The following is a 27,689-nucleotide window of genomic DNA, read 5'->3' on the forward strand; positions in this document are numbered from 1 at the left end:
TTTCCTCACCACCCCCTTCTCTGGTAGCCCTCATAGAATCTACCCAGACCAAGAAACATGTTACACCACCCTGCACGCCAGTTATACCATGAATATTTTCAGACTGCGGTAATGTAGCATATTACGCCTTGCTGTGCACTTGTTTATCTTCTTTTTCTGTATAAATACTTTTGATATTATAGTGTTATTTCACTTGAGTGACTCCCCCCCCCCCCCCCCCTGTGTGGGGGTCCTCCTTGTATGTCCACTTGTCTTGACCCTCCTTCCCCTTTTTTCTTCCTGTACCCCATATACTTTTGAAAAAGTTTCAATAAAAATTATTGACGTAAAAAAAGAAGCAAATAATTATTTTTCTTTCTTTTGTAACTCAACCTTCTTATTTCGCAGTAGTATTGACCTTTTCAAACCTATACTGAGAGGTGTATGTTAATTTCCTTAGAAAAGAAAACACATAGGAATATTTCACACAGTGTTCACAGTCTTATCTTCTGCCTGTAGTAGACATCTATAGAGTAGGTTTCAACCTTGATAATTTATTAAGTTCCTGGAAGAATCCTCCAGATGGAGACTGCTTGGGGATCAGCTGGTGAAATGCTTTTAGTAACTGAAAACTTTATAAGGATAATCTATGCGCTAGTGTCAGAATGACTTTAAGATGTTCAGGCGCAAGAAAAGAACATTATTTAAATAAAGTTTCCGTACAACCACTGACTGGCAATTTTACCTGTGAAACATTGATTGGTTAGTGCTGGTACGGCATGAACAAAGATCTAACAATACAGACTGTATATTGTTTGTAAAATAATCACGAGAAGTGACCTATGCCATTTAATGATTTTCATCTGTTTTGTATTTGCACAGAATGAAATTCCACAATAGATTGATGATTCAGTATAGACTCAAGCAAATTAGTTTGTGCCAAACAACATTATAAGTAGGTTCCTCTCTTATTGCAGTGTCAGTACCCATGTGTGGTGCATCTGCTTATATAAAGACAAAGACTAGAGCCCAAGGGAAATACAAGAAAGGAAAAATAAAATCAAAATATACCACGTTGTAATTGTATTAGGCTTCTAAGATGTATAATATAATTTATATTTGTTTTACTGTATGGGATGTTTGTAGTTGTGTATATAGTAAGCTATGTAATTACAATTTGAAGTGAATGTGTGAGTTAATTATTATTATTATTATTAGTAGTAGTAGTATCATATATTGTCAACATATTATGCAGCATTATACAATCAGAGAATGTTTATTCATTCATATTGGATCTTGCACTTTAAATTCCTTAGCACACGCGCACAAAGTTATTATTATTGTTAATCTTTATTTATTGGGGGCCACAAGGGTTCCCTGGCGCCGTACAGATTACAGACAGTGAACCATACAGGGTAAAAACATACAGAACAATAAACAAAAAATACCAAGACTTCAAAGCTCCAAACATAGCTTTTACATTGAAGATGGACTAGAAGAATAGGTAGAGAGACAGGAGGGAAGAGGGCCCTGCTCGTGAGAGCTTGCATCCTAAAGGGAGGGCAAACAGACCAGGCACAATGGGAAGTCAGAGGGAATCAATTGGAAGAGGTGAAGAGAGAGGTGAGGAAATCAGGCATGAAGAACAGATTAGGTGGAGGGCTGGTAGGCTCTGAGGAAGAAATTAGTTTTAAGTGCCTGTTTGAAGGTGCACAAATTAGGGGAAAATCGGATGGAGCACTCCCTAGATTCGGCTTCTAGAGTAAGTTACACATACACATACTCTAGGGATAATTTAGTCAGAGACCAATTAACCTACCATTGTAGTTTGAAAACCATGGGAGAAAAAAGGAAACCCATGTAATCATATGGAGAACATACAAACTCCATGCAGATTGTCACAACACACAAAAAGAAATGGACGTTCACTTGCTAGCAGTTGGGGCAGCTGGACAACAAGGTTTTCCACCAGGGTCGCGGGCCTAGAAGCCAGTCGCTAACGAGGTAGCTGGAGTCATAGTGGAGAGTCATGGACAAGACGGGTCAGCATTGGAAGGACAGTGGAAGTTTTGAGGTGTTATCAAAAGAGCAGTCAGGAAAGCCAGGGTCAAAGTAGAAGATCCAAACCGAACTGATAAGTGAAGCAGAGGAAAGTCAGAAACAAGCAGAGTCAGGAAACAGGGAAATCCAACTGAACTAGGAGCACCAAGGAACAAGAAGCAGAGGGGACCACAGCAGATCACTAGGGGAGTGCTCTAATACTTTGGCATCAGATCAGGGCCAGAGTCTGCCTTAATTAGGCAGCCCAATCAATATATCGGTGGTCAGTAAGTAAATATCTGATTTACTAATTGAATTAACTTTGTTTACTTTTACTCTACATGTAACGTTTAAAAATAACAGAATGAATCATTAAGAATTTGAACCGTAAAATAGTATTATTATGACTCTTCACAATTTAGCCATTTTTGCAGACGTTTGTAGTGCCAGTGAAATATTAACTTTACCAGTTTGCAAACTTTTTCTCTCTTTACTTCATACACACTCCTCCAAACACACCAACAATGCTGCTCACACCACTTTTAGGTGACCATCTAATACTAATGCTGTGTGTAATGATAAATGAGAAATTATAGTTAAGGGACCTGATTCATCTCGGAATGCAATGTGAAAGCAATTTGCGGTTTTTAAAGTCTGACTGAAATTGCATGCACAGCCTGTATTCAAGTACAATCGGAACAAACATTTCCATTTAAGTGCAGGTATAAATATGCTCTGGCCATACCGTAAGTGCGTGTGCAGACAGACAGAACACACTACAGGATGTACACAATGCATATTATATATAAAGTCCCATCAGAACACAAATTATTTTCAAAACATTGAGTCTTAAAAATGATCATTAATAAAAAATACATTTACAAAACGTAATATCATTTTTTTTGCATGAAATACATATATCAGGATGTTTAATGTCTGCTGTACATGAAATGCATTTTTACAGTTTTACTTGCAAACACACATTCTGGCAATGCATACTTGTCTGTCATCACTATCAATCAGCACTTACACCTGCCCTTAAGCTGATGCAGGTGATACGACTAATAGCACATACTTTAGAGCTGCCCAGAGCTTGAATCACGGACAAATGTGCATGTGCTCGACCTTGGCCTGCCTTTACTGTACATTGCCTACGACCTTCCACCCTTCAAATCGTAGTCTCTTAGAAATGGTATTAGCTTTTGGACTTGGGTCCACTGGTGTAAAGTCAGTTTCTGAGCATGCACAGAGCAGTTTCATGTAAGATACAGCATGCAACGAGACTTGCGTCCTGAGATAAATAAGGCCCTAGATGTCTAACCCATAACATAACAGTAATGATAGCATCATCATAATACAATATACATTGTCATCATTATAACATAGTCACGGGTAAAATATTTAAAGTATATGTCTTCATTTCTGCGACCATTTGAAAATGGAGTTACTTTGATTCAACTTCCTTCCTACAGCAGACACCTTGCAGGACACATGTCCTATTGAAAAGAGGGTTTTCACTCCTGAGTAGGCTGTCTCAGAAGTCACAGAGTCCCAGCTGATAACTATCTCTATATAAGAGTTATTTTGTAAATTCAGAGTATATGGGCATGGAAAAGTGGTAGATTTGTCAATTAGCAAAATGATGTCACTCAGTGAAATCCATATGCTGGGCAGGCAAAGAGGCCACAGACAATTACAAAGACACGGCTGTCATCATCATGAATTTATATAGGAAGTCTAAAACGATCTTTTTCATGTTTTAAGAAATCTCTGTGTCAATTTAAACTCTGGAATTGAAAGCAACTAAGATGTGAGAGTTATAAAGAACCACTGTACAGAGAAACTATGGGGTAAACATATCTTCCGGAATGAGACTTACATATGTCTTAATACTGATTTCACATAAGTCACAATTTGAGATGAAATTGTGTGAGAGGTGATGACCAGTCTATTGAATGGAAAATTATGTATCTGTGGGAAAGACATGGAAGGATAAAGATTTTGGACTGTTTTCTGAATAAGTTATGAATCACACCCAGGGTAGGTCTCTTCCCCACATTAGCATGTATACTGCCCCTCTGAAGGAGAAAAGATTCATAAATCCCTGCATGTTATGAAAATTATCAATCTTCTTGGATATCAATTGAATTGAAGTCCAATTGCTGGCATTCCCCAGCATACAGATTATCTACTATATAAATGCCTAGTGGCGTGTGTGAAAAAAAACAAGCTGCAGCGCCACCTGCTGGGCAGAGTTATACACTGACCTATATATTTCTTGAAGGAGAAGTGACAGTTGGGAGTGGTTGGTGGTTGCCGGGGGTGACAGTGGGGAGTTTTTTAACACCTTAAGTAGCTTGATGAAGGATGAGGTGATGGAGAAAAATGATGAGGTGGTGACATGTGGCCAAAACCACGTTAAAAAATGGCGCTTGCGTCGGGAAGTAACGCTCTTCCCCTGAGGAGGCCTGGGCTAGGCCCAAATGCATGACAAGAACCTTTTTAACACCTTAAGTAGCTTAATTTGACTAGAATGCATGAGTATCATGCACGGGTTAACTTGTACTACATAAGCGTGATCTCTTCTGTCATTTTTATCCCTTTTTGTTTTAATGTCTTTAATTTTTTATGTTAATGCATTTATTTTTGTCTGTTATTTATTATTGTTTTTGTACACCCAATACTATATTATATTGAATCTAAACTGTAATAAGTTGTCCCTGATACTCTAACAAATTCATAAGCCTTTTAAGAAGAGTAGTATTGCCTTGATCTTGTTAATCTTTTCAGCGATTAACTGAGTTAATTCTATGATTGCTGGGGTGTGAGTTATTAAACCTTATGCCAACAAGGGGCAAAGTGTGTGCCAGCGTGTACATTTGAGTGACTTTTTTTGGGCCCTAACACAAGATTAGCTATGTTTGGATGTGAGACAACTGTTTGATTCAGTGAGATCTAAAGGCTATGTGATAGGCGAGTGCAAAATTGAGTACTATACCCCTGTGTAACTGCTTACCGTAAACATCCACATCACAGACGCTGAGAGCGTATTTGTGACACAGTAGAATCAATGTGTACCCACTAATTTAATTAGAACATTATCTGCATTACATGTGGCTTGTCATAGGCATGGTGACTGGCTCCTTTTATGTCTTATTTCCTCATCCTTGGAAGTTGTTTTATAAAATAACAGACCATGAGGACTATATCATATATAGTCATATTTTGGGCCATGACTGTGCTGAGTGAGGTAAGCCCCTTGCCTCATTGATTTTTAAGCAAGACAGCAGATTGCATTGCCATTTTATACCCTATTTTTGATAGCAGTTTCAGCCTACCAGTGTAGAATATTTGTTTCTTATGATATCTTGGGTGCAGTGCACGTATGCCACGTAACTGGGTTATTATTTGGTGTCATAGTGTTAATGTGATAGTATAACTAGATAGGCTATATGACATGCTAAGGTCCAAGTGTCTTCTCTGCTGTATAAAGTCAGCAGACCAGTCACAGGTGTGGTTATATGTGTTCTTTGTACTTTAAGACTCATTTTTAGATTAGTTTGTTTTATTCTATCCACCAGAATTGTGGTCTGCTTTTTACACTAGCCATTAGGCTTGGGATCTGCTTTTTACACTATCCATGATTGTTGGGATTTAATTTCCCTAAGACTGGAGTCTGCTTTTTACAGTAGCTACCAGAATTGTGGTCTATTTTCTACTGTACCCAGTAGGACATGGACTTACTTTTCACACCAGCCAGCAGGACTGGTTTTGATTTACCCAGCTGCTCCCAGGACTGGGATCTACTTTATACACTAACCCAGATGATAGGGTTCATTATCTAGTATGTGCACAGTGAGTTGCATGGATTTTATTTTTCATTTTGTAACTTACCCTATGTTTCTCTGTTTAATTATTAGTTTGGTCTGTCCTTGGCTTCTGATTATTTGCTGATTGCTTGCAATTTTACTTTACTCGAGTTCTACATTTGTGATGTTTCTTATGCTGATTTTGACTTGGCCTGTCCAACTTTTTTATGATGTCTACCAGAGTTCTGACTGCCCATATGTCTCCTATTGACCTGAAGCTGCTTTGTTCTGTAATTGCCTAGACATTGTTATCAGTTCCTTAGATTGTGCAGCGAAGTCCTGGATCTTTTGCTTAGGGGGTGATAGAGTCACTCTAAGTGTAATGCCCCAGAGAGAGATGCTTGGTGATCTGAGCATTGCTGTGATTACAGGCAGTCATGTCACTATAGAGATTAAGGCCAGTTAATGCCTCACTGCATTGTGGGCAGAAAGTATTTCTTCTCTGGAGCTACGGCTGCTCCTGTGGATCAATGCAGTTTATATATCCAGTGTGTTCCAAGCTTGTTGGATTTTTCATTTAGCTTATAGTATTTGGAATTATGTACGGTCAGACTCATATCTGCCTTTTAGTTGCTACTAGAATACATCTGTGTTTTTGTGTCTGTTTGTAATTCTTTTTTTTTTTTTAAACTCTTTATTTATGCAAAAAAAAAACAGAGGTTCCATATAGCAGATAATAACAGGGAAGAAAAGCATTTGAACATAAGGGCCAGGACATGACAATTGAGAAACAGGAAGAAAGTCAGGCAAATGACATATTATTAAACAAATTCCTAAACATAAAGGGAAGCAGTAAATTAACCCATAGAGAGGAAATAGGCTGACCCAGTCAAAGATTATGGAAGATCAGCTGCCTTGGAACTATGAATCGATGCTGCTTTATTTTTTTATTTTTTAGAGAGAGAAGTAAGGGGGAAAAAGAGGGGAAGGGGGGGGAGGGGTGGTGGTGGGGGGGTGGGGGGGTAAGGACCTAGTAAGAGCTTCTGAAGAAACAACCTTTTAAGTAGCGGGCATGTTTGCTTGATGAAAAGAATACCAGAAATTCCATACCTTTTTGAAATTTATAATTTTGTCGTGGAGAAGGCTGGTGATGTATTCCATGGAAGCCATGTACCACACACGAGAGATTACACTTTGGAGGCTGGGTGGATGAAGGGACTTCCATTCCTTCGCTATCTGTAGGCGAGTAGCTGCACAAATGTGTTGAACAAGTCTATCTGCCTGTTTGGTTAAGCCTTCGACCCGGGAGCATAACAGCATAACCATTGGGTCAGGTGAAATCTCAACCTCTAAAATTCTTGTCATTAGGTCAGCCACCTGGGACCACAAATTTGAAACTCTAGGGCATGTCCACCAGATGTGGTAGAATGAGCCCACCTCCCCACACCCTCTCCAGCATGAGTCAGAAGTACCCGGATATATTATGTGGAGCTTTGAAGGTACTAGATACCATCTTGTGTATACTTTAAATGTGTTTTCTCGTATTGAAGTATTAATGGAGATTTTGGAGATTCTCACCCGTAGCCGGGACCATCCCTTCTGATCCAGAGCTCTACCAGTATCCCGAAGCCATGCCATCTCAAACGATTCCGCAGTGTCAGATTTTGGTTCCAGGAAATTATGATATATCAGGGATATTAATCCTGAATCTCCTGGCCTATGCACACAGCTCCTCTCAAAAGGAGTAAGGGTACGTAGCTTGGAAGATCTACAGAGTGATTGAATAAAGCTTCGGATTTGAGTGTAAGCAAAATGTAAGGACGAAGGAAGGCCCTTTTTTTCTCTTAGATCCGGGAAAGTGCGGGGAGCAAAATCTCCCATAATGTGAGTAAACTGAGTGATACCAGCCTTTTGCCAGGGGCGCGAGAACGACCGCATATTTCCTGCTGGAAAATCCGGGTGATGCCACAGTGGGGTAAGAGGAGAAGGAAATGAGGTGAGCTCCCACTTTCTATGGAGCTTGTCCCATAGATTGAGTGTGAACTGTATGGAGGGGTGCGAGTACACTAAGGCCGGCCTTTGAGCTCTAAGGAGCCAGGGGAGCGAATTCAGATTGTGATCTGTTGTATGTGCGTTCTCTAGATCGACCCATCTCTTGATCCCCGGAGCAGACTGCCAGGAAATGATGTGACTGAGGTTAACTGCATGATAGTAGCGCTCAAAGAGCGGAAGTCCATATCCCCCTGATTGGGTGGGCTTGGCTAGGCAGGACCTTTTGAGTCTCGATTTTTTCCCTTGCCAGATAAATGTACCGCATGAAGAGTGCAGATTTGTTAGAAAGGTACCTGGGATTGGAATGGGTAAGGTCTGGAAAAGATACAAGACTCTAGGCAGAACGTTCATCTTTATCACACTAATCCTACCAAACCAGGAGACAAAAAGCGAGTCCCATCTGGCCAGGTCTCTTTTTATTGAGTCAAATAGGGGGGTGTAGTTGGCGTGGAATAGCTGTTTGTATTCTTTCGTGATCTGAACCCCTAAATATCGTAGCGCCTTTGGGCGCCATTGAAAATCGAACGAAGATTCGAGAATATTTTTGGTGACAATAGGGACTTGGAGTGAAAGGGCTTCCGATTTAGAATTATTTATTTTATAGTTTGATAAGGATCCATATTCTTTAAGTTCTTTAAGAAGATTTGGGAGTGAAATGAGGGGGTTTGCGAGTGTTAATAGTACGTCATCAGCGAATAGGGAGATTTTGAAATGACGAGGGCCAATTTGGATCCCTGATATGTCCGGGTTTCTTCTAATGGCGGCAGCTAAAGGTTCTATGCATAAAGCGTATAAGAGGGGGGACAAGGGACACCCCTGTCTAGTGCCATTACCTAGTGAAAAAGCCTGGGATAGGAGCCCATTGGTCAATACCGATGAGCTGGGGCGGTGATATAGGGCCTGGATGGCTGAAAGAAAGGCCCCATTTAAACCGAAATGACTTAACGTGCTAAACATGAAAGGCCACGAGAGTCTGTCAAAGGCCTTTTCGGCGTCTAATGCCACAACCACTGACGGGATCTTATTCTGGTTTATGTGGGCGATGATGTCTATAGTACGCCTAGTATTGTCTAAAGCCTGCCTGGTAGGGATAAAACCTACTTGGTCTGGGAAGACCAGTGTTGGTAAATAGGCATTTAAACGATTTGCCAGAATTTTGGCAAAAAGTTTAACGTCAGAGTTGATTAGTGAAATGGGGCGGTAGCTGGGGCAACAGGTCGGGTCCTTGTTAGGTTTAGGAATCACCACTATAGTGGAGCGCGTGGATTCCATATGGAATTTACCCCCCGACATAATGGAATTAAACAAATGTGTCAAATGAGGGACTAGTTCTTTGGAGAATGTTTTATAATAAAGCATCATAAAGCCATCAGGGCCGGGGGCTTTAGAGTTCTTCTGTGACTTTAGTGCAAGGATTACTTCTTCACTGGAGATAACCTCGTTAAGAGTAGAAGCCTGGCGGGAGGATAGGGAAGGAAGAGAACAATTATCTAAGTAGGTATTGATGGCTTGAGGAGGGGCTTTAAATGAGGTTTGGTCTTTTTGAAGGTTATACAGATTTTCATAATATTTGTGGAATGTTTCATTTATGGTCCTAGGATCATAAGATAAGTCCCCTTTTTTGTTTCTAATAGAATTGATTATTTGGGACCCACGTTTGGCTCTCAGTCTCCTAGCCAAAAAAGAATCGGCCTTGTTGCCTTTTTCAAAAGTCTGTTTGTAATTCTTAATAATATTAATAAACATTTTAGTGGTATTATTCATTTTGTGATGTATGGCGTATGAAATTAAAGGCTAATGTTGAAATTCAGGTTTGGATGGAATTACATAAGTGCAACATTAGTGCAGAATATTACTTGCCTAGGGCCTGACGTTCCACCATATCCGGTTCTTCCCTCAACATCTTCCACAGCCAGCAATGTTCTCCTCTCTCTCTTTTATAGAGAGTTGCTGCCTGTATGACAACAGCCTGCTTCAGACAGAGCTAGGTGGCAGATGGTGGTAGACATTGAGTAGAACACTGGAACTTCAACCAAAACTTCAGATTTGATTGGAGTTCTCTTTTAACTCTGCCAATTCAACTTTTCTGGGATCATGTTTGATACTTCATAAGACAGAGGATTTGTATTTTTATTCTACCTCTATATACAGTAACATAGATAGCATTTCCAGCTCTTTTAATATATGGACTGCGGTTCTGAATTGCAAACCCTAATTTTAACTTAAAATGTATGGGTCATCTACCATTTGTGAGGGTAGCTATTCTGTGTTCATGAAAATGCAGCCAATCCATTCACTAGTGACAGAATCATTACTGGGGCACTTCATAACTATTAGGCTTAATTTTTTTTTCCAGCTTATAAAATGTCTACCTTCCTGTGTGTATAGATGGGTACACTTTGAAAGTGGAACCTTCCTTTATACCTATGTCATAAATGTTTGAGCTTACGTGTAATGGCACTGTATGATGAAAACATTGTTTGGAAAGCAATGAATCCTGCTGTACGTCTGAGTGATCCATCTTTCTATTTTGTTTGGACAGGGAAAACGAAGTACTGAAGGTTCAGCTGAAGAAGTACGTTGGTGCAGTGCAGATGCTGAAGAGGGAGGGGCACAATGACAGTAAGTCAAATTTTACTTTAATGCACATTTATAAATATATGTTTGGAAATGATGCTACAAACTTTTCTTAGTACTTAAGAAAAAAATAATTTCTGTACCACAGCTTCTTTGTTTTGAAAGTATAAGCGATCCTTTGTCACTTTACTGTACTGGTGACTAAGGCTGTGTATACACTACAGACATTTTCTCCCGATATCTTTAACAATTTTACCAACGAATGAAAGAAACCAATTCCCGATCAGCATGCTGATTCATGTGTACACACTAAACACGATTTACCTTCAGATCTGTGCTCTTCATCTGTCATAACCATCGGCTGAAAAGATTGTGACTCTGCACACTCCATAGAGATCTATGGACACTGCCGGTTGTTAGTGCATACATTCTGCAGAGTTGGAAGGACATCGTTCCATTGTTGAACGAGATTTTTAGTTCAGTTTAAAAATCAAATGAAACAATACGATGTGCTTTGGAACGATAATCGTTCATCGTTGGAGCGTACACACTAATGCGAGATCGTGGCCCGATAATCAGCTGAAAACCCAGTAGTGTGTACCCAGCCTTAGTTATTACAGCGTCCTCATGCTTAGCTGTACATGCCTTTGCTTAAAACTCACTGTATATCTGTCCCGAATTCTAACAAATCTGATTCTAAAGTCACATTTAGTAAGTGAGCATGTCTGGTATAAAATCTGCTTAGAGAGAAATTTGAGTATACTGAGGATAATTTTGTGCAGCAAAGTCTGCTTTTATATTGTTTTTCATTTGTTATATTAAATGATCAAAGAATTAAGAAAAAAGAAAAAGGTTTTCCTTTTTTAATTCAATGAAAGTTCTCTTTTAAAAAGGATACAGTGTGTTGGATAGAGTATCTATTTGGTTTTGTTTTCTTCCCTTCAAATTTCACTCGCTTGTGGAAGACAATTTTCAGCATTCTTGCCTATATATGTTTTAATCATACTTGCCAACTCTCCCTCCCGAAATTCGGGACGGTCTCACGGACTCCCGGGAGAGCTGGCAAGTCTGCCGCATCCGGAGATTACAGTCCCAAAATGATGCGATTCGCAGTGAATCGCGTCATTTTGGCCCCGCTCCCCGCGACAAAACAGCATTTCCGTCGCAGGGGGACAAAATGACACGTTTGCAGTGCCCCACCTACTCCCGCCCTCCAGTCACGCCCATCTCCCGGGAAACACTTGCCAAAAGTTGGTAAGTATGGTTTTAATTGCCATGAACATATTGGTGTAATTCCAGTAGATGCAATGGAGAGCAGGCAAGTAGGGTTTATAGCCTGAATGCTTTATTACGTTACTTGATATTCCATGTTTTATAGGATATTAACACTGCGTAAAGTATAGAATTAAGGTGTGCCCTATATCTCTTTTCTTTTTACTGATTTTATTCCTGGACCTGAATTTTACCATGTTGGGTGTTTAGAATGCTGCTGTGAATATATAGTCACCAAAATGTCAAGTTCCTCTCTTACCATTTATCATGTCTGTTAAAGTATAAAGCGAGCTTTGCGGATGAACAGATTGGTCACCACTGATGGATTTAATACTGTTATCTACTTTATGTACATTTCTGCCCACTGAGCGGACGTTGTGTATAAATTGGTGGAACCTTTTATGAAGAGCTTGTCATTATGGACAGCCCCACACATTTTTCTGATGGCTTGTTTCTGCCCAGGGTGTTATGTTATTGCAGTTTAGAGTACTATTAATGACTGATTCATAAGTCAGGGTTATTCTCCCTGTGTAAGCAACCTCCACCACGAAGTGTCCAGGAAAGTCATAATGTTTGCTTAAAATAAACTGTGCAGTGTTTGTATTGTTTGTTTTCTTGAGGGAAGGGGATGGTTAAACCTGATTTTATTATGATATATTATTTAAAAGAGCATGAATTGTAAACTCGTTAACAATTGCAGAAACTAGAGATCGCAAGGTCCACCCAGGCATTAAAAAGCTATTGGCTCCAATAGCAATTTCCAGCACTTAATGATGTGAGCCTTTGTATGGGAAGGCTAAGGTCAGAAATGGTAACACATGGTTAAAGGAGCTTACATTGTAAATAAATTGTGTTCCCTAGCTGCTGTTCAATTAATTACATTGTGGTGCAGTGTCTTATTCTTATCTTGAAAAATGGTAATAGCGAGATAGTGGTCTTAATTATTAATGGCTACAAGTTCAGGAGCTGCTTTTTTCTCTTAGTAATTGGAAACTGTTATAAATAAGACCTTGTACAACTAATGTCAGCAATTTGGCTTTAATTTTTCATTTTCACTGTGTTCCTCGTTGTGCTATAATCCAGCCATTAAATTGAGAGCTTGGAAACATTATTTGTTAAACAAGCAAAAAAAGACAGTGTACTTCATCCACCTTTTAAAGGTAATTTAAACAGATTACCTAGGCTGTCTGAACTTTTCATTTTGTGTCATTTGTATATTTATAAAAAAACAAAACAAGAACATTACTATGAGCAACCTTATTTTATTGTACGGCATCAGCCGCTTAAAATGACCTTTTCAGCCTATCATATTCTCAGTTTAAATGTGATATGTAAAACACAAGTCATATTACAGCCTGCTGAAATGAAACCCTCACCTTTTCAGAGGAGGAATCTCTTGAATTAGTCCTTTGTTTTGAATGTCAATGATCATACTGTGGTTGCCTTTGGAAAATAATGGAAATATTGGAGAAGATAATGATTAATGTTATAAATGTATTCTCAACATTTTTTTTTTTAATTTATCATGTACCCAGTGTGATGATAAATGTTTACCATCATACACTTAAGGTATCACTAAATACCCTTTAATCTTATTTTTTGCATTCAGAGAATAAAAGTGAATGGGAGCAACTGGCTTCCTTATCATGTGACCCACTCTGTACACTGCAGGGAGGTCGTGCAGCACAGCCAATCAGAGGAGGGGGTTGGAGCTAGCGCACTGCATGCTGGATTACATACTTTCCCTCCTTCCTCGGTCTAAGTGTAGGGACGTGGGGAGCTGTGCAGAGGTGATATTTTGTTGTATGTGGCACATCTGAGTGGCACGTGGGGGAATTTTGGAGCATGTGGAAATATTTTAGGATGAGTGATGTAGGGTGTCGAAGTAGTTTTGAAATTAAGGGTTAATGTGCGGCTCACTTGGAGGTTGGAGGGCCACAGATAAGGCCATTGAAGTATATTCGGTTGCCAATTACTGCCCTAACCTGAGTAGATGTATATTAAGCCATTTCTTATGCACATTTTCAAAATACTGTAATTGTTAGTTTTCTTTGTTTTATTATGTACAAACACATTTAACATTATTTTGTGTTCTGTTTAACAGACAATAGTACCAAGTGAATCTGAGATACCCCAAGTTGCAGGAGTGTCATTCTCAATATCCATTGTAAAATTTTTGGGCCCCAAAAGGGACTTGACTATGCATTCGTCAAGCATAGTATGCTCCACCGATGAGATCCTGGACTCTAAACCAGCCATTCAGCCAGGGCAAAGAGCTGCGGTTATTAGAATATTTCCCCTCCGTAAAGCCATAACTCATAATTTACTACAATTTATATGTCGTCACCATGTACCAGAAGTCCAAATTAGCCAAGTTTAAATGACATCATTGTGTACCAGAACTCAGGATTGGTGGAGTTTCAGTCACATCACTGTGTACAAGAACTCAGGATTGGTGGAGTTTCAGTCACATCACTTTGTACCGGAACTCAGGATTGGTGGAGTTTCAGTCACATCACTGTGTACCAGAACTCAGAATTAGCAGAGTTTCAGTTACATCACTGTGTAATGGAACTCAGGAATAGCGGAATTTCAGTCACATCACTGTGTACCGGAACTCAGAATTAGTTGAGTTTCTCTGAAATTACTGTGTGCTAGAACACAGAATTAGATTAGTTTATATGACAATGCCAAGTGCCAGCACTCAGAATTATCAGAGGTTATATGACTTCACTTTATTATTATTATTATTATTATTATTGTTATTAATATTATTACTGTTATTATCATCTCCTATTTATAAAGCACCAGGATATTACTCATCACTGTACATTGAGGGGATCATCATATGAACAAATAACAAACAGTGACAGGAGACATCAGGTAAGGATGACCGTGCCCAAATAGGAGGAGGGGGGGGGGGGTGCTTGATACGTAAGTTAGTGTGATGGCAATTAAAACTGTTGGTGGGATATTAAGCAACACTGTCATGTAATGTAAGTGTAACACTTGGTCAATTCACCAAACAGTCTGATTCAGTAAAAGCACTTAACATAACCATCACTATGTTTTGTAACCCAAAATTTACCAAGTTTATATGACACCACTGTGTACTGGAACTTGAAAACTAGCTACTGTCAAATATCATTAGCTGGGGATTATTTCAGATTATAGGAAACACAAATACAGATAGAGGCTGTGTATATTCCTGTAGCAGTTAATGTTAATATTATTAACGTAGATGGTTACGTTGGGTGGTGAGTAGAGAACAAAAGAAAACTGAGGCATCCAGGAGCCAGTCGATTAAATCTAAGAGCCGGCAGGTAAAACGTGCACCCATTGATATCATGGAAGGGACTCCTGAAAGTAAGGCACCAGCAGCAGACTCTTATCTTTGTTTACTTCAGGAATTGTTCCAACCCGTCCTTAGAGTAGCACCAATGGGGAACTTAAAATATTTCATTATTGAAACATGAATAAATGCTTTTATCTTTGTTGAGTGAGCCAACATGTGTTAAAAGGATGTATGTACCTATGTAGGACACAGGAGGGAACACTGATACTGGGTTATGCATTTTGCATCAAAGGACTCTTAGGGTCATTACTGCTTTAATGATTTTCTTTCTTCCTTCCCCTAGTTTATCCAAGCTCATTAATAGATCTACACGAAGACTTATTTTTAGTTGGAGTTCTTGTGTACATTGCAGTCAGATGTTCAGTTAAATTAGGATAGCAGGTGGTGAGCTTTGCATTGCACAATCAGAGTGCTATTCAGTGCTATGTCTTGGCACGTTTTGTGTTATGTATATGTCATAGAAAATAGAAACTCAGGCAGCTGTCCAAAACCTTAGTATATTTTTTTTTATTTTTTAAAGCATCATATCCTATATTACTTTAAATCCCATAATGTTTTTGTTTTTTCCTTGCAATACAAAATTCATGGGCAAGTTTGCTACAAAATAATATACTGACGGTGCCAGTAAGATTTGCACCAACAAAATCATTTTCCTAAACAGTGCCCAGAGGGTTTGGGATGTTGTGTATTAGCAATGCAGGCAACTGTAGTCTGCAACATTTGTCCTCTTTAGTAATAACCAGTTTTTATTTAAGTACCAGGTTACTTTTCATGCTAATGTTTTGTATCCTATGTGTTGTGAGCACTACCACATGGATAACGAATATGTTGTTGTGACATACCACTATTGATTTTATCTTAACTCAGAGTGGCGACTGTTCCATTCCACATGGAGTTGATGAAAAATTGACTTTTTATATGTTACATATAATGGTCCTGATTTACAGTTAGGAGTACTTAAAACTAGAAGGTGCACCTTAGCAAACCAAGTTCTACTGCGTAACGGTCAAATTGGGCAGCACGGTGGCTTAGTGATTAGCACTTCTGCCTCATAGTGCTGGGGTCATGAGTTCGATTCCTGACCATGGCCTTATCTGTGTGGAGTTTGTATGTTCTCCCCGTGTTTGCGTGGGTTTCCTCCCGAGTGCTCCGGTTTCCTCCCACACTCCAATAACATACTGGTAGGTTAACTGGCTGCTATTAAATTGACCTTAGTCTCTCTGTCTGTGTGTATGTTAGGGAATTTAGACTGTAAGCTCCTATGGGGCAGGGACTGATGTGAATGAGTTCTCTGTACAGCGCTGCGGAATCAGTGGCGCTATATAAATAAATGGTGATGATGATGATGATGATTGATTGTATATGTGCAGATTAAAACTGGGAGGGGTTTATTTCCTATTCAACTAGTTGTCCGGTATTTGTTAGGTACATGCAATACCCCAGTATGGTTTGTCCAGGGGCAAATTTGCACACTTTTGCTTGACTTGCTCTTAATTGTAAACAAGACCCAATGGGGCATATTCAATTGACTGCGGGATCACCGAAAATACCGCGCTCTAAAAATATTACCGTTAATACAGTAATATCTCGCTAAATTTCGCTGCGAGCTGAAATCCAGCGAGTAAATTACCGTATTAACGGTTTTTACGCGCAGGATTACCGTATTAACGGTAATATTTTTCGAGCGCTGGATTTTCGGCGATCCCGCCGTCAATTGAATATGCCCCAATATGTTATATTTTTGGTTATTAATAAAAAAAGAAACTTTGTCGAGACCAAAGGATTGTTGCAATCTTCAAGATTTGTCCCTGTCTATGAAAAATTGGGGGGTGGGGGGTGACATACAACATCTACCTGTATATTACCTACAGATAATACGCTTATGTAATGTTGTATAAACAGCACTATTGGCTGCTGACTGAATGGTTACTGTGGAGGCAAAGACATCATGTTAAAGTAATGCTTATTAGGACATAGAGGGATATACTGATACACTAGCTCCGTCTGAGACGCTGTTAATGATTCTGATCATTTTTATGGTCATTATTAATGAACCTTTTTTACCTATTTATAGCTGAAGTTTTCTATATTTGGCAGGCTGTAATATCGTCATTGAACACTGATGAGTTAAAGTTGCCTTGGCAAAGGAAATTGACTGAGCTAATAAACCATAATTAAAGTTTAACCCTTATTAAAATTTAAATTCTTATCGTCTTGCAGTAGCAGGCACAAGAATGGGGAATTAGCAGGCAGAAGATATCTTAGGCTTTTCCCGTGCCGCCCTGTAACCGTCTGAGAAGCTCTGCATTAATAATAGTGTTATCAAGTCTAACTTGGAAAGTTAAAATCTTCTTATGTTTTATAGCTTTCTATAAAACATAGAGTGAAGGGGTTAATTAAAGGGGTGCTATCATGGAAATCCAGATTAAGAATACAGTTCATCTGTCCACTTAAATTGTTCATCTTATTGCATATTAACCAATTTCTAGATTTTATTGAAGAAAAAATATTTAAAATGTATGTAAAAATTGTGCAGGTAATTGCTCATTCCATCATGAAATAGGAATAGCCTATTATAGTCCATCAAATAGGAATAGTCAGACACGCGTGCCTGGAATTTAGTAACTGGATCTCCACTTAGAAGCTCTACCTAGACTGGAATACATGAGGACAAAACGCAAGTACCGTAAACTCATAGAAATGGTAAAAGCAGCTCTAAACCATATATTTAAAGTGAAGGCCGATGTGTTGGGGGTACAATTAAGCAATCCCTTTGTCAAACTTGGGTGAAGATAATAAAATGTGATGTTTAAATGGCATAATTAGAACCATCACATACATGGTGTAAGTGCATAATGAATTATTGTTAAGCAATGGAACCTAGCAGTATCATATGAAATGACAATTAACCATTACACAGGTAAGCCAAATATGAGATTTAGAAGGTACTCAATATATCCGTCCGCCCCCCACATTGTCCTTTATACATCAGTTCTATTTAAATAAGGCAATTAATGTAGGCCATGATTTATTGACTATTGATACAGCTAGTTGTAGTTTTTCTAGAGAAAATCACTAAAATGCGGACAAAACTGTGTGTACTTGAAATCACTTCTGGGATGCTGAGAGGGGAAGTTTGGGTACAAAGTACCCAGTCCTCCGTTAAAGACCCAACCGTGGGTCTTATGGTGGGGTTGGATGGATGGATATAGGCAGGAAAAGTGACTGCCTGACCAATAGGTTTGAATTGGTCCATGCGGTCACATCTATTTAAGGCTGCATGCACAGCACCAGCTTTTGTCAAGGATGCGCACGCAGCTACACCAGGAGTGGACACAGGGGGTGGCCCTGTGTACACTCTTGTACTGCACTGTATGAATACCTAAACACATGCAACGATTCTATTAATTTGAATGAAAAATATTTGTTACAAACAACCCTTTCTTAAGCGATCAATACACCTACAGAACAATGGAAATATGATGAACTTGATATATTTATAATGCACAGTAAACAATTGCTTATTTACGAGAATTCAAGCTGTCCACACGCATAGTGATGCTATTGCTTTCAAGCAGTGGGCGATAAAGAAAAAATCCTTAACCGTCGGGAAATATCTAAAAGTTGTTTTCAATTATATCACTTAAAAATTGCTCATGTGCCACACAGCACATATTGATAGTTGAAAGATGTCACTGAATGTGATGAAAAGATCTTTACATAGGCTCTTCCTTTAAGATAGAACAATCAATACTATTCAGTCTACCATTTCTGATTAATCATATTTAAACTTTTTACCATCAAATCACAATCAAATTAACCTCATAAGAGCACACAAATTGTTGTAGTTAAATAGTTTGACCTTGCATTCAGCTTCTCACTGTTCTTTTTTAAATTGCTGGTTTTAAGGAAACTTAGATAATCCCATCCTCAGTGGTTTCAAAAACCTGTCTTTCTCTGGGCTCTAAATTCCAATGTTCGGTCTTAGAATGTAATAGAGCCAAGTTGTAGATGAAGGAGGGGAGGGCGCCCTCTGGTATAACATTGACACTGAGAGTCTTGGGATGGTTCTAAGTGAGATCATGCAAAATAAGCTAACATGGCATCACACCCAGTGGAGCTATCCAGGGTACTGAAAAATGTATTATAGTGAACAGAGGATTATGATGTGTAATTACATAAGGGGACAGAAAATACAGTAATTACAGTGTTGCTGCCTGTTCATCCTGGTAGTGTGAGATGATTAGTGTGTAATGTGCTTAGTGACTATTATTAACAGGACAGTGGCAGCTATTTTGGGATCAGTCATTGTGTTTCTGATAAACTTTTGTTGCTATGTTTCACTATGTACAGTGTCAGAAGATAACATTGCATTTTACTTCTGTCCCTGAGCAGTGGACATGGCAACACATTAAAGAAAAAATATAAATGCCTTTATTTTAACATCTCATTACTCATTAAAATGTCAAATATATATTCTTCAGCATGTTCTGTTGTTTGACTAGAACAGCTGTTCCAAATATCAAACATTTTGATAACCATTTTAATATTTAATGTGTATGATTCATAATCATATGCTTGGGTTGAGGGATTCTGTTTCTTGGTGAATACATATTTTTGTTTGATGCCTTTAATAATACTGTTTTGTGCCATTGTGAGTAAAGAACAAATATCTGTCTTGGTATTCTGGCATCTAGTACGGCAACTCTTAAAGTGTTCATGACTTCGGGCTTAGACTTCTGTGTATATTATTGCGTAAAATTATACAAATATATGGATTTCACTTTCTTTTAGGTTTTCTGGGTTTTTTTCTCATAAAGTGGTTTTTTTTTAGCAAATGCTGGTTATTTTCCATGTAAAATATTAAGGTTATATTGAGGAAATGTACTGCTAACCTACAGCAATAGAAAAAGATAATAGCATAATAAATTCTGGTGACTGAATTAACACAGTGAGCGAGACAAAGCTATAAACAATAGTGGTTTGGTGTATAGAGCATTTCACAATAATAAAAGTGTCTGCTGTTTTACACTTGGAGTAAATACATAAAATAGATGCAGCTGGCAAATAAATGCTACAGCGTATGGCTGGCTTGGCTACAAAAATCACTGCTAGCCCATGTTCATTTCTGTGTTCACAATTCTGTTTCATCCACTTATGCTTTCACAGAGGTCAGCAGCAATCAGTGGACAACTTGTGACTGTGTATCTACATTAGCACCATGGCAGTACATTATGGTAGGGAACAAGTTCAGATCATCATGCTAGAGCTGAAAATTATTTTTCGAACCTGATCAGTCCACTAATATTTGAAGGCATATCACCCCTTCTGGCAAATGCCAAATTATCAGTCTAAGCCTCCTTGTTGTGCGCTGTAGCAATAAGCAGGAACTTATGTATAATGATACCTGCATGTTGGTATCAGTTATTCGATTCTGCCCCAGCTACATATGAGTGCAGTCCATGTTTGCAGAAGCGTTAGTCCCCACTGACACTGCTTTTACTGCATTTACCATTCAGATCAATGATCTATTTTAATGCATCCATCCAAGCTACCTTCACCAAGTGGTGAATGCAGGTACATGCATCCGGAGGAGAACCAGTGCACTGATGGCGATATGCACATTTTATTAGGGTATATGTACATTTTTCTGTACTTTTTTTGTTGTTTGTTTATTTCAGTAGAAAGCATCCAAAGCTCCAAATATGAACAGCGTCAAAGTCTAATAGAAACAGAGCTGTTGTTTAAACTCGGTTTAGGCAACCATTGCTTGGTCTGGAGCAATCTTCATGATTATGCAATGGATCAATTCACCATTCAGTTCTGTTGTTTGCCAGATTTGTTAATGTTTGTTGCCCTTTGATATGACTAAACATCTTTGTGTAGATATAGTACTTTCTATCCAGTGCACAGGTCTGAGTCATATCAAATGTGACTGGGCAATAATAATCTATGAAGGTGGACGTCCCCATTAAGATTCAGACCTTTGCATCCCTCCACCAAGGAAAAACTGCAGGGGATAGAACCAAACATTTGTGTTGGCAGTCTTATAAAAAGCATGTTTGGTACCTCCCATTATAATGCTTGCTCAGCAGCACATCATCACAAACTTGTTCTATTCCTCAACTTTCAAATCTGCTGATAGGTATAAATACAGGATCAATCAAACTGTTTTACTCTGTTCTGCCACTTCATTGCCATTCTTTCATGTCAAGGTTTCTGTTAACCCTTAAATATAGGACTTTATTGTGACAAGCTGATATTCTCTTTCTGAAACCGTTTCTATTCCCAGTAGACCATAACATAATGAATGGCACTTCTAAATTTTCCAGCGGTGACAACACCCATATGAGGCGCCAAATAGTCTGTTTCTTTTTTTTTCCTGAGTGTTGAATTGATTCCGCGATAAGTGTAGTTTTGCAATATAACACATTTTTTGACCTTGGCTGTGGTGACATCATCTGGCGATAAGAAACCATTCACACAAACCTTTAGAATCAGCAGGACGTTGCTAGATTTATTTTCCACCAGAGCAGCAGCTTGGGGAGAACTTTCACCTTCCATATGCATTGATTTAAGAGGGAAAGCAAGAGGTGAAAATGCTGACCGTGCGGTTTTTAGGAAGTTTTCCCAGCAGCTTATACAGCTATCTTTCATTTCAGTCATTTTTGGTATTGCATGCTACAAGTAGCCCTACTTCATAAACATACAGGACCTGATTCGCAACTTGCAGTTAAAAAATGAGCACGGAACTTAAGCGTATTATCCACCCGTATTTAAATCCAGGAATATCACTCATTTGGATTTGAATCTGGGTGGAAGTACACTCTACCTAAACGTTACTTGTCAGAACGGAGAGCAGGATATGCATATGTGCAACAGAAGATCAACTCAGAACTCATACAAAAAAATATATATTTTATAACAAATGAACAACTCTTTACACTATAATTATTAATAAGAAATATGTATATATATATATATATATATATATATATATATATATATATATATAATTATAATATCACTATTCCAGTACATAAACTCTAGTACTCACGATAAAACTTATCTTATTGTCAAATCTTACAAATGCAACATCGCTGCTTAATAAGACTCCCCAGTAGAGAGTCACTTATTCAAATGCCTTATACCTCATACCATGCTTTGTTAAAAGCACATGCTAACAGCATGTGGCTCTCTTATGGCCGGTTTTCTAATTGCCTGTTTTATACCACTTAAGCTACTTGGCTATAATAAAAGTACAGTATACTTCTTATTAGCACAAAATCATGTCACAATATAGTCCGTATAGCAATGCAACCCTTATAACTATAGCAACAGGCCCAGTTCTTAACCTATTAAACTATGCAACTAGTATTAATAAATACATCTCCAGTAATACAATACAATACTTGCAGGTTCACCACAAATATCTCTTTATCTAGCAGCTATTACACATTTTCCTCTTTACACATGTCTCAAACTCAATTCTTACATACTTTTACGGAGGGATATGTAAAACTATAGTACAGTATTAGAATGTAGCATAAGTCTGTGACTGATAGTCTATTATAACAACAAGCAACTCTGTGATTCACTTTCTGTGAATAACTTGAAGCTATTCTTTGTAGCACTATCAGGCAACTCACACCTACCTTACAATCCCACAGTATGAGAGCACAATTAGTAGCTCATTAATCATCATCATCATCATCATCATCATTTATTTATATAGCGCCACTAATTCCGTAGCGCTGTACAGAGAACTCATTCACATCAGTCCCTGCCCCATTGGAGCTTACAGTCTTAATTCCCTAATTAACACACTCACACAGACAGACAGAGAGGGATAGACTAGGGTAATTTTTGACAGCAGCTAATTAACCTACCAGTATGTTATTTTTTGGAGTGTGGGAGGAAACCGGAGCACCCGGAGGAAACCCACGCAAACACAGGGAGAACATACAAACTCCACACAGATAAGGCCATGGTCAGGAATCGAACTCATGACCCCAGTGCTGTGAGGCAGAAGTGCTAACCACTAGGCCACTGTGATCAATCTCTGTTTTTCACTATCTGTGAGCAATAGCCAGTCTATTATAACTATTATAAAATACTATCAGGCAATCCACGATTATCTTACAGTACCACAATATAAGTGCATAATTAACAGCTCCTTAATGGGTGATTATTACAGGATCTAACTATCCACACAATTGTTCTCCACCTAAACACCACTTCAATAACAATTGATTCTTATTTTGAGGACACATTATAATGTGCCATTTAGATAAATATAATATTGAGATTATTCCTAACATATGGTTTTGAATTCACCACACCTCACACAATTTTAACAATTTGCTGAAATACTATTTTTATTTGGATAATAATTGTTTACATTTTAACAAATTTATAAATAAAGTTGTGTTTTCAAAATTATTGAAAGCTACATGCAGTAAAATTCAGATTATTCATTGTTTGTGCACTACAATATAACACGTTTTTCTTTTCTCATTTGTAAATCTATACTAGCTAAAAGTGGTAGCACCTCCCCTATAATGATATATTACCTTTTATAAATAAATTGATGGAATATTTACCATCAAAAGACAATATATTACTGAGCTACAAAGAAATCAAATTTGTTTATAAAAATCTAGTGCGGTAGCATCCTTTGTTTGGACTTTGGGTCTGTCTATGAATAATTTGGATACTCTGGACTTTGTTATACATTGCTGATAAGTACAGTTTGGCATTCCGCTGTACCACATCTGCTGATTTGGATTAATATCCTGCACTGATATCGGGAGTTTCTGTATCCTGCATTTCTGCCTGTAGATAGCTCAGCCATCTGCATATTATTCTGAACCTGATAAATCTGCCAATGATTCTGGACCTGATAATCTGCATATGTTGCTGATCACTTGTGTTCTAAAATAAAGACTGCTATTTTAAGTCACACACTTTGCAATTTCTGCTCGTAACCTAACAATATATAGGCTTGTGGTATCATTCATGATTTGATCAAGAGAATATAGTCTAGCTATTGGGTGGCCAAATAAAAGGAGGTTACAATAATCAAGGCTGAAAATGATAAGGGAGCTTGATGAAATGTTGTGCAAGTAGATTTGGAGAGACAGAATATGTATGATGGATAGTGAGGAGTCCAAGGTAAATAGGAGAAAATATGGTTGTGAAGTCAGGAGAATATTGGTTCCATTGCCTGTCTCAGGTGGTTCTTTTGAAGATTATGGAAGATTAAGATTTTGAAAGACTTGTGGTCTTATCTTTGTTTTACTTTTGCCTTTAGAGATTCATGAGCAAATAACTTAAAATACAGATGTTGGCTAATACAGAGTAGTGCAAGCAGTAGAGAGGTGAATATGTGTGCTGTCTGTCTAAACAGAGATATTGGAGTCCCTATGGAGATAGGAGTTTATCAAGAGGGTAGTATAAACTCAGTTCTGGAAACAGAACCTACTGAAGAAGCCACCGGTTTGTGGTGAAATGCGATTGGGACCTAACCTACACTGCAAACAGTTTGATTACCATATTTATCGACTTTTATTTTCTTTTAAAAAAGTTTTTTTTTTTATTGTTTTCTATATTTTTTTCTTTCAGATTTGTTCTATATTCTATTGTTTCTTTATTTTCCGTGTCTATGTTCACCATTATTTCACTTTATTGGTTTTCTATTTCTTTTTGTTGTTGTTTTAAGTTACATTTATTATCAAGGTTTTATGGGATGGGTGCAAATCCCATAAAACCTTGTAAATCTTCATTTTTTTGAGTACTGTCAGGATACTCTTCCCCCTGGGAATAGTGACAGCATCACCCTCTTCACCTTCTTTTTATTTTACCAAAGAGTACTAAGGTAGCGCTCATCGTAAAAAGTACTTCCCACTCCATCTCCTACCCCTCTCCCCCCTTGATATTGTGTAGGAGAACTGGTGGGTATAATATGTGGTGCTTGGCATAATTTGCTGACACTGCATTAAGCATGTAGTAAAAACATGCATGGATGGCATTTTAAGGGGATTAGGAATTTGTAATTATTCAACTGGTAATGTCTTTGTCCAACACTGCAAAGACATGGACAGTATAGCTTTGCTGCTTTAATCCAAATATTATAGTGTGTTATTCATACAGAGATCATTATAGCCTTTTCTAATTGGTATTTTCTCACAAACTATTCTATAATTACAGTAGTGCTCATTCCTGTAGTGTAACTTTTGCATCCTCATATAATCATTTGTGAATATGGGTTTATGGCATATTTAATTGCATGTGAAAATGTAATATTGAATTAATAAAGTGTCCTTGAAAGCTTGTAAAAATCAAATTGCAATTATCACTGTAATCAGAAATAGTTAATAGGATCATAGATGGCGTAATCAAAGCAGATAATAACATATTTTGCCTTACAATGCGGGAAAGGCATTTAATGTGTTTGTCAGTGTTGATGTTTTAATGATCTACTATTATGATTTGTGGTAAGTACATAATGTATGATTTCTGTTCAGCTGGAGATCACATTTTAGTGCATAAATAAATGAATCAAAGTATTGATTAAAATGAAGATTTACATGTTACAAAGTCGTTCTATTTATTTTCAACACACGAACACTGAACTCCTACTGTTGTCTGCAGTGGAAGTTTTTTTTTAAATTAATGAACAGCATTAGTTGAAAGCTAAAACACTAATCCCACACAGGTTTTTTTTTTTTTTTAAATAGCAAGTTAAGCACTTTTGAAGCATGCACATTGGTAGTTATTTTTCTTAGGTGTCTTACTACAAAGTGTTGACTTTTTTTTTTTTTTTTTTAAATCAAAACCTCCCCGGAGGCAGGGCCGGATTAAGGGAATGGAGGCCCCTGGGCTATGGGGGCCTCCATTCCCCCATGAGGCTCCCCATGTGAGCTGCCCCCGCTCCCCCTCCCCTAGCCGCAGGTAAGACGCCCCCGCACCGATCAATAATGCTGCTGTGCACTGTCAAGGGCCCCCTGGATGCCCGGGGCCCCCAGGGCTGTAGCCCAGTTAGACCTCGGGTTAATCCGGCCCTGCCTGGAGGTTGCAAATTATGGCTGCCAGTTACATAGCCACAGGATTGCAGCTCTCAGCATGTCATGTCAAGGTTGAAAGGGGGGAGGATTTTACATGACACAGAGCAGACAGCACAGAGTGGCACTCATTACATCATGCTCATTACATCATGGGACATGTGCCTATGGTTGCCATCGTAGTCCATGACACTGTGCAGAATTATGAATCATTAATAGCAGCCTGAAGAAACAAACCAAGGGGAAATGGTAATAAACAACATTCCTCTTATAGCTTGTCACAATTTATGGTAAATAAAAAAGAAACAACAAAAAAATCCGCACCTAATTTTTTCATAGCATTGCTGCTTTTAACTCACCCTTTGTGTGATCTCTCAGGCATCCAAGGTTTAAAAAATTCAGGTTACATTTATGAAGAAAATTATAGTAAATCGAAATACAGGATTAGGCATAAAACCATTAAGATTAATGGATGGAAACAGGCAAAACTATTAAAAATAAACTGCATTGGTATGTCCAGTGGACGAAGTGGAAATTTAGAAGTGATGGTATGGAAGATGTAAGTGAATGAGGGTGAGCATGGATCCCCTGACCAGGGTCTATACTACTACTACCTGGAAAGAGGGCAGTGTAACAGGGTACACATTTGTACAGTTCAATTACCGGAATATAAACATAAAATCACTTAGGATTAATGTTCACGAGTATATAAAATGTGGTAATCTTTGTTCCTAAAGGACATCAAACAGGGATAGTGGGGCCTGAAGCGGCTGGAGCACAGGCATCGGTTTGTTACAACATCATTGTGCTTAGGAAAGTTCTGCCACAAAAAGAAGAGACATAAAATTATCATTTCAGCAAACAGATAATGTTCTAATACAGGGTAAATAACCTACAGTCTCAGCACTAGTAGGGGTGAGTACTTCACAAGGTTCTTCTATTTGAAAAGACTGTGATTTAAGAGGGAACACATTTTCATCATTCTCCTACCACTTTGGACTAAGTGTAAGGTATGATTATTGCTTTTATTTCCTTTTTTTTTATTTTTTACTCACACATTTTTATTTGCTGGTGTCACTCATCACAATACATTGCAGGTTTTATACTTGCTAACCATTGTATTTTTGTGGGTTCTGCGAAAGCAGGTATACAGCTGTTTAGTTAGCAGACACATAAATGTCAACTGATGTTTTGTTAAGATAATTTAACAGTACTGTATTTATATATTATGCTACATTTTATTTGTTGAGTTCTATTATGTTAGGGATGAATATATATGCATTGTGTGTGTTTTCAAACTAGTGTTCTCTTCCTGTAGTGTAAATAGTATGCATGTCTTTGCTTAGTGGTATAAAATTATACATACATTTTAATATTTAATAATATTTATAATATAAGGACCAATTTTTTCATGATATATACACGCAGCGCTGGTATTATTTGACAAAGTTTTAAAAAAACACAGATTTTAAAAATGTGCTTTGTAATTCCTTTTAAATGTAACCTATCCCTAAATAATTTTGAACATATGATCCCTTGCTT

The 27,689-nt window shown here is 38.1% G+C and overlaps 1 protein-coding gene across 2 annotated transcripts in view; it reads left to right on the forward strand.

The window, feature by feature from the left end:
• The window catches only part of SNX29 (sorting nexin 29), a 465,348-nt gene that overhangs the window by 86,147 nt on the left and 351,512 nt on the right, over positions 1-27,689 (forward strand). For both annotated transcript variants that reach the window (XM_075179779.1, XM_075179780.1), the window contains exon 14: positions 10,423-10,502. In XM_075179779.1, coding sequence (XP_075035880.1) covers positions 10,423-10,502 — 80 coding nt within the window. The remainder of the gene's footprint in view (positions 1-10,422; positions 10,503-27,689) is intronic.

This window comes from Mixophyes fleayi, chromosome 7 (assembly GCF_038048845.1).
Source record: "Mixophyes fleayi isolate aMixFle1 chromosome 7, aMixFle1.hap1, whole genome shotgun sequence".
NCBI classification, from domain to species: domain Eukaryota; kingdom Metazoa; phylum Chordata; class Amphibia; order Anura; family Limnodynastidae; genus Mixophyes; species Mixophyes fleayi.